At 62.9% G+C, this 14,376-nt stretch overlaps 2 protein-coding genes across 4 annotated transcripts; one reads left to right on the forward strand and one right to left on the reverse strand.

Moving 5' to 3' along the window:
- Window positions 1–604: 604 nt before the first annotated feature.
- Window positions 605–10,007, forward strand: ANGPT4 (angiopoietin 4). Of its 3 annotated transcripts, none has more exons than XM_030963224.1 (10): window positions 605–1,200; window positions 5,371–5,526; window positions 5,784–5,905; window positions 6,203–6,435; window positions 6,899–7,014; window positions 7,446–7,547; window positions 7,627–7,793; window positions 8,609–8,739; window positions 8,826–9,031; window positions 9,118–10,007. In XM_030963224.1, exons 1-9 carry the CDS (start codon window positions 889–891, stop codon window positions 8,984–8,986), a joined length of 1,500 nt encoding a protein of 499 aa, XP_030819084.1. In that variant the 5' UTR covers window positions 605–888; the 3' UTR covers window positions 8,987–9,031; window positions 9,118–10,007. The 3 variants fall into 3 exon arrangements, with proteins under 3 accessions (XP_030819084.1, XP_030819085.1, XP_030819083.1); XM_030963225.1 differs by having other exon boundaries at window positions 8,826–9,019; XM_030963223.1 differs by having other exon boundaries at window positions 8,826–10,007.
- Window positions 10,008–11,729: 1,722 nt separating this feature from the next.
- Window positions 11,730–13,812, reverse strand: FAM110A (family with sequence similarity 110 member A). The gene has a single exon (XM_030963268.1). The coding sequence runs from the start codon at window positions 13,450–13,452 to the stop codon at window positions 12,451–12,453; it is 1,002 nt and encodes a 333-aa protein (XP_030819128.1). The 5' UTR covers window positions 13,453–13,812; the 3' UTR covers window positions 11,730–12,450.
- Window positions 13,813–14,376: the final 564 nt, after the last annotated feature.

The raw sequence follows: 14,376 nt of genomic DNA on the forward strand, positions 1-14,376 counted from the left end.
CCATTCCACAGGATTGGGAACCACCAGGGGTTTTTTCTGAGTGTTGGAGAAAATCCCCCTCTGCTAAGATGCTTGGACATCCCCTTGGCAGCCTGTTCCCACCACCGGGATTGTTTCCTCCTGGGGACACAGTCTGGATCCCATCCCAGTCCCTGGGCTGCCAGACGTGGTGACCCCCAGTTCTGCTCGGAGTCCTCAGCCCCCGACAGAGCCAGCCTGGGATCTGGGCACGCCGAGCTCCATGCACAGTCTGGCTGTGTCCTGCCAAGCCCTGCCTGGGACAGCCCTCCCTCCTCCTGGTCCCCACGGGCTCATCCCATGGCCAGAGCAGCGAAATGCAGGCCTGGCTGCCGCTGGCATTATAAATAGCCGGGGCTCGGGGAGGGAGCCTGGGATGGGGGTGCCTGGGTGTGGTGATCGGGGGGACTCGCGGGGTGCAGGGCCGGGGCTGGGAGGGCTCGGTGCTGCCGTGGCGCTGCCCCGGGACGTGCGATGAGCTGTGCAGAGAACGCCCGGGGGAGGGACGGGGCTGCGTGTGCGACCGTGAGTGTGTGTGTGTGAGAGAGAGAGAGAGAGAGAGAGACATTTATAGATCACGTGTGAAACTTGATCTCCCCGCAGTGGACCCAGAGGAAAGAAAAAAGATAGAAGTATTGTTTTTAAACAGATTTTTTCCTTTGTTTTTATTTTTTTTTTCCTCCCCTCTCCCCCTGCGAGGGCTGGCGATAAAAGGCCGGGGCGGCCAGCGCCGGCTCAGAGGGAGGAAATGCCGAAATCGCCGCTGTCGGACGCGGCGGCGAGCGCCCACTGACCCACCGGGCACGGAGCGAGCCGCCGGAGCATCCCCGGCCGTGTCACCCCGGCCTCGGGGGGACCCCCACGAGGGCCATGCGGGCGCTCAGCCTCGGCCTGGTGGCCCTGACCTGTGCCACGACGGCTCTGTGCGCTGCCGGAGCCCAGCGCCGGGCTCCGGAGGGCGGCGGCCGCCGGCGCTACCACCGCGTGCAGCACGGCCACTGCAGCTACACCTTCGTGCTGCCCGAGGCCGAGCCCCTGCCCTGCCCCGCCGGCCCCGGCCCTGCCCCCGGGCCCGCCAACGTGCTGCTCCAGCGGGACTCGCCCGCCGGCACCGCCGGGGCTGCCCAGCGCCTGCGGCACCTGGAGAGGATCCTGGAGAACAGCACCCAGTGGCTGCTGAAGGTACGGTGTAGGATGTGGGGTGTGGGGGGACAAGCAGAGGGGCGGTGTGGGCAGGGATCTGTGTGCAGCGCCCGCTCATGCAGCATCCCTGTGGCACAGCTGTGGGCACTGGGGCCTGTGCCCACCTGAGCATCCAGGTCAGCTTTTCTGTGCCCGTGTGCAGCTGGCATCGAGCGCTGCCTGCATGGAGGGGATGTGTGCTGAGGGTTCTGCGGGTGCTGCAGCTCCTGGGTGCTGCAGATCACTCGCCCAGAGCACTCTCCATTGAGGCTGTATTCCCTGTCCATCCTTGCCATAGGATTCCTCATGGTCCCGGCTGGGTTAGCTGTGCCAAGCATGCCTCAGGGATCAGCATTCCAAGCTCAGGGCAAGCAGACTGGGAAGGGGTTTGGCCAGTGGTAGGGAGAGGGTCCCAAAGGCAGGGGCCACCAAAATCTCTCCAGCTTCATCGTTTTCCCTCCTACAGGCTTTGCAGAAGCTCCCAGCACTTGGTGAGACTGTGTGTGGGACCCATGGCTCCACGGTGGGAGCAGTGGGGTGCCACCCCCAGCCCCCACTGGCTTGCCCCGTCCCCAATTCCTGAGGCAGGAAGCAGCATTTCCTTCCTGGAGCCCCCACCAGCTGAGTGTGGCTGCCTGCGTCAGACCCAGGAATAGCTCATCCCAAGGGACACGTCCCTGGGGGCCCTGAGCCCCACGGCCAGCGCCAGGAACACTGGGTACCTGCACTGACAAGAGGGGAAGTGGCTTGTCCCCAGCTGTCACTGACCCAGCAGAGCCACATGTCTGTCCTGTGGTGTCCCACCAGGCTGCAGTGGGACCTGTGTGCCTCTGCACTCCCATTTCCGGGGTGATGTCCCCCTGCAGCCCTCAGGGATCAGGATGGGGCCAACACACTGAGTGGGGGTCCCGGGGATGGCCTGTGCCAACCACACTGCTTGGGAAGCCACCCTGGCTGTGGGGGACAGTGCAGGCAGCAGGGACGTGCAGGACGTTCTCCCTTGTCCCCTCAGCCATCCTAGAGAACAAATTCCTCAAGAGCTGGGAAAACGCTGAACCGTGGCTCTGCTGGAAGCCAGCCCAGAGTGTTGCAGAGGGGTCAGCAGGGCCAGTGACAACCTGGCTGGTGGCACCAAATCTCTGTCACTGTGGAACCTGCTGGGTCTGCTGGGTGCACACAAGTCCTGGGGTCCCTGTGCCTTCAGTTCTCTACCTTGGTGTCCCTGTGCTCTGGTGTCTTTGCCCTCTCGGGATGAGGGCAGCCTTTGTATGGCCAAGCAAGGCAGGGGACCAGGGTCCCACCACAGGAGCACGTGACCCTGTCCAGAGCAGACAGCCACAGGCAAAGTGGGACTGCACATCTGGGCAGCTGTGGGCAGCAATGCCCCTCACCACAGCCCCAAGGAGCACAAGGCAGTGGAGCACTGGGCAGCCAGTACCCCATTCCTTCCCCATCATGTTCTATCCATCCATCCCATCCCAACAATCCCACCCCATCCCATCTCATCCCAACAATCCCACCCCATCCCATCCCATCCCATCCCATCCCAGCCCATCCTGCAGCATGGCTCTCTCCTTTTAGAGGCAGCTTGCAGCTCTGTTTTTTGCTGTTGTTCCTTAGCTTCCCAAATTTCAGCAGAGCTGCCCAAGAACGCTTGTTTTGGTCAGACTCCAGTCCTGAACAAACAAACGAGGGCTCAAAAGAGGCATTGGGTTCAGGGACAGCTCGTAACCAACGTTGCATCCCTGTCTGCTCTGCCCTGGCATGGGGAGCCCTGCAGGGTGCTGAGAATTTGGGAGATCTCCTGGTACCCAACAGGTTCCCCAGGTCCCCTCAGGTATCTCCAGCACTGGCATCCCCCAGGACCCCCATCCATGGCACTGGGGGCTGGCCCACCCTCCCCACTCAGCACCCCTTGGTGGGGACATGGCCAGGACCCAGCACACAAGGACACATCGGCCACTTCTGTCTCAGGAGGAATTAATTTTAGTTCAAACACAAACACTTGATGGTGCCGCTGGGTCTAGGGGGGCACTCGGGCTGGGATGGGGTCTCCAGCGAGGCAGTGGCATTTTGGCAGTTCTGAGGTGCCTGAGGGGCTGATGCTGCTCACCCTGGGATGTGTGCAGCAGTGTGGGGAGCGGGTGAAGGGTTTTCCACCCACCTGTGACTCAAGGATTCCTGAGCTGGTGCTTGTGAAATGTTTAGAAATGCCAGGGCAGGATAGGAACTGGGGCATAGGGGAGGGATGTGGCTGTGCAGCACAGGATGATCCAGCTGTGGGCAATGGGATCCCAGCATGGGGACAGAGAGTGGCTGAGTTTCCTCCTGCTCCACAGGGATGTTTTGGGGTGACCAAAACAGCACCACAGCTTTTCCCACAGCAGTTCTGCCCTTATGGTGCAGAAATGAGTCTCTGAGGCCAGGAGAGCCCAGCTCACAGCAGCACCCATGAGATGAAGGAGGGGGGTTCCCAGATTCCCTGTCCTTGGCTCAGAGCCTGCCCCACTTGTGTTCCCCATGCCAGACATGCCTGGGGACACTGTGCCCCACCCCAGCTCCCAGGGAGCTGCTGGGGCCAGGATCCAGGGCTCCATCTCCAGGGCTCTCAGCCTTCCCCGTGCCAGCTTGACCTTTTCTCTGGGTATGTTCTGCCCTCAGCTCACAGATATGTTTATTTAAAAAAAAAAAAAAAAAAAAAGGCAAGATTGAGAGGAAGATCGAGAGGGAGAAAAGGCCTCCCCAAGCCCTGTGAAGCAACAAGATTAACGACGTGGTTAAAGGGAAACTCTCCAGCAATCCCTCAGCTCGGGGAAATGTTTTCCAGACGCGGCTTTCCGACCTTTCCCTGCTTCCTCCCTGAGAGCACGTTCCTGCGAGGGAAAATCCCCAGGGAAACGGGTGCAGGCAGTGCTGGGGATGGTCAGCCCTGGGACCTTCCTGCCCTGACACCCTCCTGCCCCACACGGATGCTCACCGTGGGGTGATGGTTTTGCCACTGCCTGGTGCGGAGGAGGAGGAGGGAACAGTGAGATTTCGTCATGCCAAACAAGTGCAGAGCCCTGTGCCCTGGCCCACTGCCGGCCCCACTCCCACGCTGAGTATCCCAACACTGCTGCCTGCCTGCCTGGTATTCCATGGTGCCAAACATCCCAGAACTGCTGCCTGCCTGGTATTCCATGGTGCCAAACATCCCAGCACTGCTGCCTGCCTGCCACCGTGCCAAGCATCCCAGCAGCATTGCATTCCCACCACGGTGCACAACATCACAGCACCCCTGCCTGCTTTCCACTCTGCCCAGAGAGCAGTATCCCAGCTCTGCTGATTCTGCTCCGCAACCCCACAAGATGCAGGGGGATGTGGGGCTCTGCCTGCACCGTGGGGAGCTCAGGCAGGGAGCAGGATCTGGGCAGGCAGGGAAGCAGCATCTGCGGGATGCAGGGAGCTGGGCAGCCCCCGTCCCCCCGGCTCTCAGGGGCTGCTTTCCCAGCGTGGGCGGCAGAACATCCCCATGGCCCCTTCCGCTGCCTGCGGCCCCGCCGAGGGACCGTGCCCCCAGCGAGGCCATCGCCCTGGGGAGGGGCGGAATGGGAACCTCATGGCGGGGCTGCCAGAAATAGCAAAGCCTTTGGGAAAGGCGGCTCCCCCGCGGGCTGGGAAAGCGGAAGCGTCATCTCAGCTGTGTCCGAGCTGTGCTCGCAGCCAGCTTCTTCCCAGCCCCGAGCACTCCCACGTGGTGGAGCAGCACGGGGTGCCGGACACCCACCCTCCCTGGCTAACCGTGTCCCCTCACCCTCCGTATCCCCGGTGGCTGGGGGCTGGCAGCTGATGCTGATGGCAGTGCCAGCCACTCCCTGCCTGGCTGCTTGGCACAGGCAACCCTGGCTGGTCATCAGCCCCAGCTCGCCAGCACACCTGGGCACACAGAAGCCCATGCCAGGCTCCAGCTGGTACCACAGCCCAGGAATCTTGGCAGCCGGTGCCTGAGGAGCCTCCCCTGCAGCAGCTCAGCTCGCTCTGTCCTCTGATAAGATTCCAAGGGCCCCGGGGTGGGTCAAGCCTTGTGGAGACACAGGGCTGTGCCCAGCGGTGCCAGGCTCAGCTGGGACGCTGAGACAGAACCCAAAGAGGTGCCCAAATGACGTCCTGCACCCTCCCTTCCCTGCACAGCTGGAGAGCTACATCCAGAGCAGCGTGAAGCCGGACGTGGCGGAGCTGCAGCAGGCGGCGGTGCAGAACCAGACGGCGGCCATGCTGGAGATGGGCAGCTCCCTCCTGAACCGCAGCGCCGAGCAGAGCCGCAAGCTCACCGACGTGGAGGCACAGGTACGACACGTGTGTCCCCATGTCCCACCACCCTGAGAGGTACAGCACGTGTGTGCCCACATCCCCGCCACCCCAAGACCTGGTGGGTGGCACGGTTTGTCTGCAGATAAAAGCGATGCCCTGAGGTGACCCAGGGTTTAATGCACCACTGGTGGAGGTACCAGGGCTGTGTGCCCGAGACCGGCCGGCCCGGTGACACCTCGGGTGTGGTGTGGCCCTGGTGCTGGTGCCAAGAGTCCCCTCTGCTCCCGAGGCAGGTGCTGAATCAGACGTGGCGCATCGAGATGCAGCTCCAGGAGAATTCCCTGTCCACCACCAAGCTGGAGAAGCAGCTGCTGCTGCAGACCAATGAGATCCACAAGCTGCAGAACAGAAACAAGTAGGGGCTGGGGTGGCTCAGGGACCCCCACAGCCCTTGGACCCCACAGGGAGGCTGGTCTCTCCCACCTCACACTGCACTCTGAGGGGGCTTGAACCCCTCCACGTGCTGGCTGTGGTCCCTGGGGGGTTGCACAGCCCCAGCACAGCCGCTGGGCTTTGGGTTCCCCTGGCTGGGCACATCCCAGAAGTGAGGGTGCAATTCAGGGGGTGCAGCCGGGGATGGGGACAGCAATGGGTCCCTGCAGACAGGCTGGGACCGCTCTGCCACTCCATCACCGCTGCATCCCACTCCCAGCATCCTGGAGGTGCGGGTGCTGGAGATGGAAACGAAGCAGCAGGCGGAGCTGGCGGGGGCCCACTCAGAGCAGGAGAAGCTGCAGCGGCTGCTGAGCCGGCAGAGCGGCACCATCGAGGAGATGGAAAAGACGCTGCTGGCTGCCAGTGCCAACACCAGCCTGCTCCAGCGCCAGCAGCTCCAGCTCCTCCAGTCTGTGCAGAGCCTGGTGCGCCTCGTGTCCCAGGGCAGAGGTGAGCGGGGGGTGCGGGCAGAGCGGGGGCAGTGGGAAAGCTCCGTGTGCTCCCAGCAGCGTGCCAGGGTGCCCCCTGTGGTCTGCTCAGCTTGAGTGACCACCTCAAAAATCACAGAATCATTCAATCGTAGAGTGGTTTGGGTTTGGAAGGGATCTTAAAGCTCATCTCATTCCAACACCCTGCCATGGGCAGGAACACCTTCCACTAGAAAATTATCCACTCATTGCAACCCAGGAGCAGCTTGGAGCCCCAGGGGCTGGGTCCATAGCCTGATGCCATTCCCAGCCATGGCAAACCCCCAGGGGTTAGGCTGGCATGGCTGCCTTGCTCAGCCCTCAGGAGATGACATGAAGATAAAAAAATAATCAGTGAGCACAAAGGGAGAGGGAAGAGCAGCAAAACGTGGCAGGGCTGCAGGGTCACCGTGGTTTCTGCTTTCTCGCTGTCCCCTCTGTCACAGCCTCATCACCTGGGCAGGAGCAGCAATTCCAGGACTGTGCCGAGGTGCGCCGGGCAGGCATCCATGCCAGTGGCATCTACACCCTGCACATCGCCAACCTCAGCGAGCCCAAAAAGGTGAGCACAGCCCAGAGAGGGCTTCCCTGCCTCACCCTGGAGTGTTGCCCGCCCAGCACACCAGCTCCACACCAATCCCTCTGTTGCTTGGCACATCCCAGGACAGTTTCCCCACCCTATCCAGCCTTGGGGGCTGCACAGGGGTGAGGGCAGCACCCACAGGATGAAAGCAGGGCTGGCACAGCCTTCCAAATGGGGACATAAAACTGATTTTAGGCATCCTGACCTATAAGCACCAGACCCCAGCTCCTGCCCATGGCCATGGAGGAAGGAGAGATCCCTCAGCCAGGCACTGGGCACAGCACCCCCTCGTCAGCCCCTCAGGCAGCTCTAGCACCCATAGAGCACCCACGCTGAGCTGCCCAGCCTGGCAGGGATGCACCTGGCTGCCTGCTCCAAGCCATCCCCAGCTGTCCCTCTCTCCCTTGCAGGCATTCTGTGACATGGACACAGATCGGGGGGGCTGGACCATCATCCAGCTTCGTGCCAACGGCAGCCTCAGCTTCCAGAGGAGCTGGAGGGAGTACAGGCAGGTGTGTGCCTGGCCAGGGAGGGGGGACACCCTGGGGGCACCCCAGGCACCCTGAACTCCCCCGCCCTGCTGCTCCACAGGGCTTTGGGGACGCGTCGGGGGAGTACTGGCTGGGGAATGAGGCCGTGCACCTGCTGACGAGCCGGGTGCCCTACGCCCTGCGGGTGGAGCTGCAGGACTGGGAGGGCGGCCAGGTGTATGCCCACTACGGGAAATTCCAGCTGGGGAGCGAGCGGCAGTTCTACAGGTAGGGGAGAAGCACTGCGGGAACGGCCACCAGCACTCCCCATCTCTGACTGTCCCCAAGCCCTGTGGGATCAGCCACCCAGCACTCCCCATCTCTGACTGTCCCCAAACCCTGCAGGCAGCAGTGCCCAGGGGAAGGGCTGGGTGTGGGAGGTGCAGGATCACCTGGGGCTTCACTGGGTTGTCCTGGTGTAGTTATGGTGCCAGGTGCCAGGCACATTGCTGTGACACTTTCATCTTTCCTTGGGCTTCTGAGAAGTAGATTTTTAATGTAGAAAATTGCATCAAGGTAGTGCATCATGGATTTGCCATCCCAGTGGAACCAACTTGGGCACTTGCACTGAGGCTCTTTGTTTGGACAGGGGAGGTAACACAGCTGTGGCCACCAGGCATTCCCAGGGGTCTTGGGCATCCCCAGGTTGTCCATGTCCACGAAGGGATGCTGTGCTCCTAATGCTCAGCTTGCCATGACCATGTGCTCCTGGCCATGGGCAGGAGGGTGGAAAGCAGGTGGGTCCTTCACTGCTGGGCTGGAGGTGGAAGCAGACCCCAGACATGCCCTGCACCATCCATCCCATGCATGCACGGAGCTGACCCCCAGCAAGAAGACTGGAGGAGACTTGGGGTTCCTCTCTGCCCCAGCATCCCACATCCCCCACTCTTGGGGGCCAAGGACAGGAGGCCAGGCTGGCACTGCAGGATCTCTGCCCACATCCCTCTGTGCTGTGTCCAGCTCGTGGCAGCCCCTGAGCAGTGCTGGGGCTCTGTGACCCCCTGGCAGCCGACAGTGACAGTGGCTGTGTCCTGTGGGCACAGGCTGTCGCTGCAGGACTACAGTGGCACGGCTGGGCAGCAGAGTGGGCTGGCACTGCAGGGCACCCACTTCAGCACCCGTGACGCCGACAACGACAACTGTCTGTGCAAGTGTGCCCAGATGCTCTCGGGAGGTGAGTGGAGCAGGGGGACACCCCCACGCAGCACCCGTGGGTGCCAGCCTGCGATGCCACCTCCCTGCCCTTGTCCCTTCCCACAGGATGGTGGTTTGATGCCTGTGGCCTCTCCAACCTCAATGGCATCTACTACCCGGCCCGGAACAACATCCGCAAGCTCAACGGCATCCGCTGGCACCACTTCCAGGGGCCCAGCTACTCCCTGAAGGGCACCCGCATGATGATCCGACCCTCCGGCTTCTGACGTGCCCACGGCAGTGCCAGCACTGACAGACAAGTCTGGGACAAGGGATGGTTGGGGCTGAGATGTCCCAGCTGCTGCAGGGAACCTTTGCCATGAGTTTATTTTTTACTCTTGTTTATCCCATCTTTCAGAAGTCTGCAGTGTCACCACGGCCATGCTGGAGGGACCACGGGCAGGGGTGAAGGAGCTGGAGCTGGAGCTGCAGGAGCTGCAGGAGTGGGACAAAGCCAGACCTGCCAAAGTGGGCTCCAGTATGTGGAAACCTCCTGATCTCACCTCAGCTTCTCTCCATGAATTTCTGCTGGGCTTCAGGGTTTTGTCTTGGGGACGGGGCTCCAAGACCCTCCCCAGTGAATGGGCTCTGAGAACCCATGGGACCATGTGCATTCAGAGGGACCCCAGACATGATGGGGGCTTTGCCTTTTCACCGGTTTTGGATATTGTAAATCCTCCACCATCCCACTTTCCTGCAGGATTAGAGGAGCTGGATGGGACAGGAATCCTGATAAGCATGGGGGCTGGTGGTCCCTCCTTCCCTTTTGTCCAGACAGAGCCATGCAGAGGGCCGCAGGCATGGCCCGAGCCACTGTCCCCATGTATGGCAGGACAGGCACTGCTCCTCACAGGATGGAGCTGGGTTTCTCCAGCTCTAGAGAGGATAGGAAGAGCAGGGGGTCTCCTTGGGGACCTCCATGGGGACCTGGGCTGGCCAGTGGCCCAGTCCTGGAAGGCCCTTGCTGGGAGCAGACACTGCTGTGGCAGGGGCTGGCAGGGCCCCAGGATTGGCAGGAATGGGCTGGGGGGTCGTGGCTGGGGAGGGGGCTGTGGGTTAGAGGGGTGGGAGGTGGTGGGTGCTGGCACCGGCACCGGCTGTGCACGCAGCAGCAGGGGAGCTCCTGCTGCCTGCCCTCATCACTGTCCCGAGGCACCCGCTAATTAACGCTGATTAAAGCACATGACGTTGTTGGCGCTTCCAGAAGATGCTCATCAGTGGGGAATAATTAAAAAATGGAAAACACGGGGGGCGGTGCTGCCGGTTTTCCTTCTGTCCTGGCTGCCTGCCTGCACCTCCTGCCTGCTCGTGGGGCACCCATGGGGAATCTCAGCGCACAGGGTGAGGGTGATGGACGTTTCCCCGGCTGTCCCTCCTCCCTGCAAATAACTGATGGCCTCAGCTGTGCTCCCCATGAAACCCGAGCCACCGGGAAGCAGCTGCCAGGGAAAGCGATAGGGAGAGTGGGGCTGTCCTGCTGTCCCCAGTGGGGACATGCAACGGGGGGCATTCTGGGGGGGACACGTGTGTCTGAACGTGTCTGTGCCAGGGTTTCATGCTGGCAGTCCCATGGGTGGGGGTCAGATGGAGACTCCTGGTTCAGGAACAAAGCTGCTGTGTGTGCATCTGTGTGTGCACATCAAAAAACTGCTCACAAACACGTGTGCACATGGACACACAGACATCCTGCACGCACGGGATCGTGCACACGTGAGCACACAGGGCTTTGGATGGCCGTGTCAGGTCCCAGTCATGAAGGGACACCAGAGCCACAGCAAGGACTGGCAGCACCTGAGGGACATGTGGCAGCTCAGTCCTTGCCTGGCTGGGGACTGGTGGCCCCCCTGCTTCTCCTTAGCAATAGCAACAAATTTAGACCAAGCCCTGGGACACACCACGCTGAGGAATCCGGCAGCACAGCCGGTCCCAGCCACCAGCAAGGATCTGGTTCCCTCAGAGATTTCCCCAAGGGCAAAGCCTGTCCCCAGGCAATTGCCCAGGGTCCCTGTCACCCTCCGGTTTCCGGGGTGTTTTCCCTGGGGAGGCACCCAGTGCTCCATGTGCCATCATTAAGGATCCCCTGGGTGTGCGTGTCCTCCCCAGAGCCATTCATCAGCCTGACTCACAGCCAGATGCCATCCTCGTGTCCTGTCACCACGTCCTGACACCACATCCTGCCCTCCACATTCCCAGCAGCTGGACCTGACAATAACCCAGCAGGAGTCACATGGATCCTGCACCCTAAGCAGGGGGTCTGTGTGGACACACAACAGTGCGGAAATCAAGCTGGGGTGGTAAATTCTTCTTTATGACAGCTTTTCTGGGGACCCCAAGCTCTGGATGGAAGCCCTAGTCAAGGGGCCCATGGTGCTGCCCCGGCCTGCAGCTGCTGGCGGCTGCCACTGAAGGGAGCAGGCCCAGCTCCAGGTGGAATCCCTGGGTGCAGGTGCTTTGGTGGCTTTGATGTCACCTTCCCCAGCAGACACCCGGCTGCACGGGACATCAGGAGCACGGTGACTGCAGGGCACAGTTGCCAGGAGAGCTGTGGTGCCATGTGAGGCTGCCCTGGGAGAACCACAGGCGCTTTTCATCTTCAAAGCGCTCCCTGCGCCCGCTTTCATCCCAGCCCACCTGGGAGCTCTCCGCTATTGCCACCCCCATCTCCAGTTCTTGGAGAGTCGGGACCTGGCCAAGCTTTGCAGCAGGGAGGGAAGGAGGCAGGGGAGGGTGTGTGGCACGGAGGGGAATCCCAGCAGCTGGGGCTCTGCCGGGACCTGCCAGGCCCAACCGCCGCCCTGCCGTGCCCGCCGGGCCCCGCGCTGGCACGCTGCAGCGTGGAACCTGTGACTCCCTTCCAGCACCCATCCCCTCAGCACCCACAGCCCTGCAGAGCTACAGGCACCCCAAGAGTCCCTGTCCCGTCCCAACCTCCACCGCCCCAAGAGACAACACACAGCCTCCAAAACACAGGCGTTTAATAAAACTGGCTGCATTATAATAATTATTATTATTTACAGATCAAACATAAGGAAAAGAGTAGAAAAGAGGAACTGTTGTCTTCATAAATACCAGGCCCAGCATGGTGGGGGCTTCTTGCCCACTGGCAGCCGGGAAGGGGAACACAGGCACTCGCAGACACACAGACACACAGCCCTGGGCAGCTTGAAGTGGGGTGTCAGGTTTCCCCCTCACCCCTCAAAGCACCAGGCTTTTCTTCAGCAATAAGATGGGACCACCAGGATGTGGCCACCACCCCAGGCAGTGGGACCCCTTCCATGGAGGCTGCAAGGGGCAGCTCCTTCACGGGTGCAGTGTCCCTGCTCCGTGCAGGGGGACCCAGCCCCTTGCACCCCACCTTGGGATGCTGGTGAGGAGCAGGACAGGCAGGAGCTGCCAGCAGTACAGGCAGGGCAGCCACACTTGAGGCCCTGTGGGTGTTGAGGACCAGCCACACACCCAGGGACACGTGTCCTCTGCCTTCCCATGGGCTTGCAGGGACCTGGCTCTCCAGTGCTGGCACAGGGGTCTGACCATGGATCCCTGGCCACATCAGGCCAGTGATGCTGTGGCACAGCAGGGCCCTGTCACCACCGAGAGGTTCCTGCTCCTCCCAGGGCACAGCCAGCACTTTGTCCCCATCCAGCACTGCCCACTTATGAGCGACCCATCCCCGGTGCCCACCATGGCACTGCTACACATCGGAGACCTGCTGGGGCTCCCTGGCCTGGCGCAGCCCGTAGAGCCACTTGATGACGCGGGCGTTGCGCTCGATGATGGAGATGCCGTAGGGCACTCGCTCCGCCGGCCGCCCCTCCGGCGTGGCGGCGCTGGGCGGCGAGCGGCCGCCCTCCGAGCTGGCCGTGCTCACGCTGTGGAACTTGAGGGACACGATGTCAGAGCTGGCGCGGGCGAAGCGCTCGGCTCCCATGTCCTGCATCTCCTCGGGGTCAAGGCCGCAGTAGTTGAAGAAGCGCTCCAGATCGGCGGTGGCCCGCGAGAGGCGATCGCTCAGGTCCGACTTGGAGCGGTGCAGCAGCGGCTGCCGGCGGGCGCTCTCCGGGCGGGCGGGTGAGCTCCGCGACGGGGTCACAGGCAGCCCACCTGGGATGGGGGATGCAGGCAGCGGTGTCACTGGGCTCCGCGGAGCTCCACAGGGACGGACGTCCACCCTCCGCACGGCCACGTTGCCGGGGGGCTTGGGGGTGGCCGGGCTCTCCGGTGGCTTCACAGCCCCGTCCACTGCTGGAGCTTCCGCCCGCCACCTGCACTCCCTGCCCAGCGGGCTCTCCGCCTTAGGAAAGGGGCTGTCACAGAGGTTGATGAGGTTGTTGAGGATCTCCAGGTCAAGGGAGGTCTTCGGGCTGGCAGCATCGGCGCGGCGTGGCCCCGGGGGTGCCCTGCGGCTGGGGGTGAGCACGGCCCGGCGCACCCCGGGGGTGAACAGGGGCTGCTTGAGCAGCAGTGGCTTCACCGGCTCCTGCTTGGTGCTGACGACCTTCTGGCTCTTCACGTACTTGGCCTTGTCGGCCTCCAGCCTCTCCACCGCGCTGGGCTTCCCGGCCCCCGGCTCGGCGTGCCGGCGGAAATACGCGGGCCCTTTGCGGAGGATACGGACGGGCATGGCCGAGGTGAAAGGCGCCGTCACCGTCACCCCCTTCATGGTGTCACCGGCTTGCAGCGCCTCGACGGGCATCCTCCGTGCCGGCACCGGGACACGGCTGAGCGGCCGCCACGGGCAGCGAGGGGCTCAGGTGCCGTCGGCTGCGGAAAGGGGCCGGAGTGAGAGCGGGGCCGGAGTGAGAGCGGCGGCGATGCTGCCCCTGCCCGCGCCCCGGCCCCACGGCAGACAAAGGCAGCCCCGGCTGTGCGGTACCGCACTCGCTGCGCCCCCGGCTCCGGGCTGCCTATTTGAAGGCGGTCACCACGCCTCCCCGCCGCCGAGCCTCCCCGACAATGCCCCGGCCAATCCGCGCCGCACGCCTGCTTCAAACCGCACCGGGGCCAATGGCGCCGGCGGGGAGGGCGCCCCGGTCCCGGCGAGGGGCACCCTGGGGAGAGAGCGGGGGCGGAGAGAGCCGAGCGCCCCTCACTGATGCTCTGCCCGAGCCGCAGGTGCCGGGGGTGCATCGCCCCCATCAAGGGGGGCATTGCATGTGCCCCTCGTCCGTGCTCAGGGGTGCACTGCCACATCCAGGGGGGCATTTCCTTCACCCAGGCGTGCATCGCCCACTCCCAGGGGAGCACTGATTGCTCCCAGGGGTGCCTCATCTACATCCTTGCATCCCCCATGCCCAGGGGTGCATTGCCTGCTCCCAGGCGTGCATCCCCCATGCCCAGGGTTCCACCACCCACCACCCCGCCGGGCTGCTGGATTCCGTGCGCCGCTCCCTCTGCTGTTCCCTCAGCCCTCGCAAGCTCCGGGGTTGCTCGCAAGCTCCCTGCTCTCCTCCTGGAGCTCCTTGGAAAGTAAGTGGAGTACACGGGGCTTTCCACTCGTGCTTCCCCGGCGTGCTCGGGGCAGCGTGAGGCCCTGTGCACCCGTGTCCTTGGGTCCCTGCCAACCCCAACAAGCGCCGCCGCCACAACGGTCGCGCACAGGCACCAGCCCGCCCACAGC

Source organism: Camarhynchus parvulus, chromosome 20 (genome assembly GCF_901933205.1).
Source record: "Camarhynchus parvulus chromosome 20, STF_HiC, whole genome shotgun sequence".
In the NCBI taxonomy this organism is placed as follows: Eukaryota; Metazoa; Chordata; class Aves; order Passeriformes; family Thraupidae; genus Camarhynchus; species Camarhynchus parvulus.

Excerpts from the sequence above, each read along its gene's own strand:
- ANGPT4 (XM_030963223.1), top strand. The coding sequence starts at position 889 with ATGCGGGCGCTCAGCCTCGGCCTGGTGGCCCTGACCTGTGCCACGACG. Across the intron at positions 1,201-5,370 it reads GCACCCAGTGGCTGCTGAAG|CTGGAGAGCTACATCCAGAG; the intron begins GTACGGTGTAGG and ends TTCCCTGCACAG. Across the intron at positions 7,548-7,626 it reads GCTGGAGGGAGTACAGGCAG|GGCTTTGGGGACGCGTCGGG; the intron begins GTGTGTGCCTGG and ends GCTGCTCCACAG.
- FAM110A (XM_030963268.1), bottom strand. The coding sequence starts at position 13,452 with ATGCCCGTCGAGGCGCTGCAAGCCGGTGACACCATGAAGGGGGTGACG.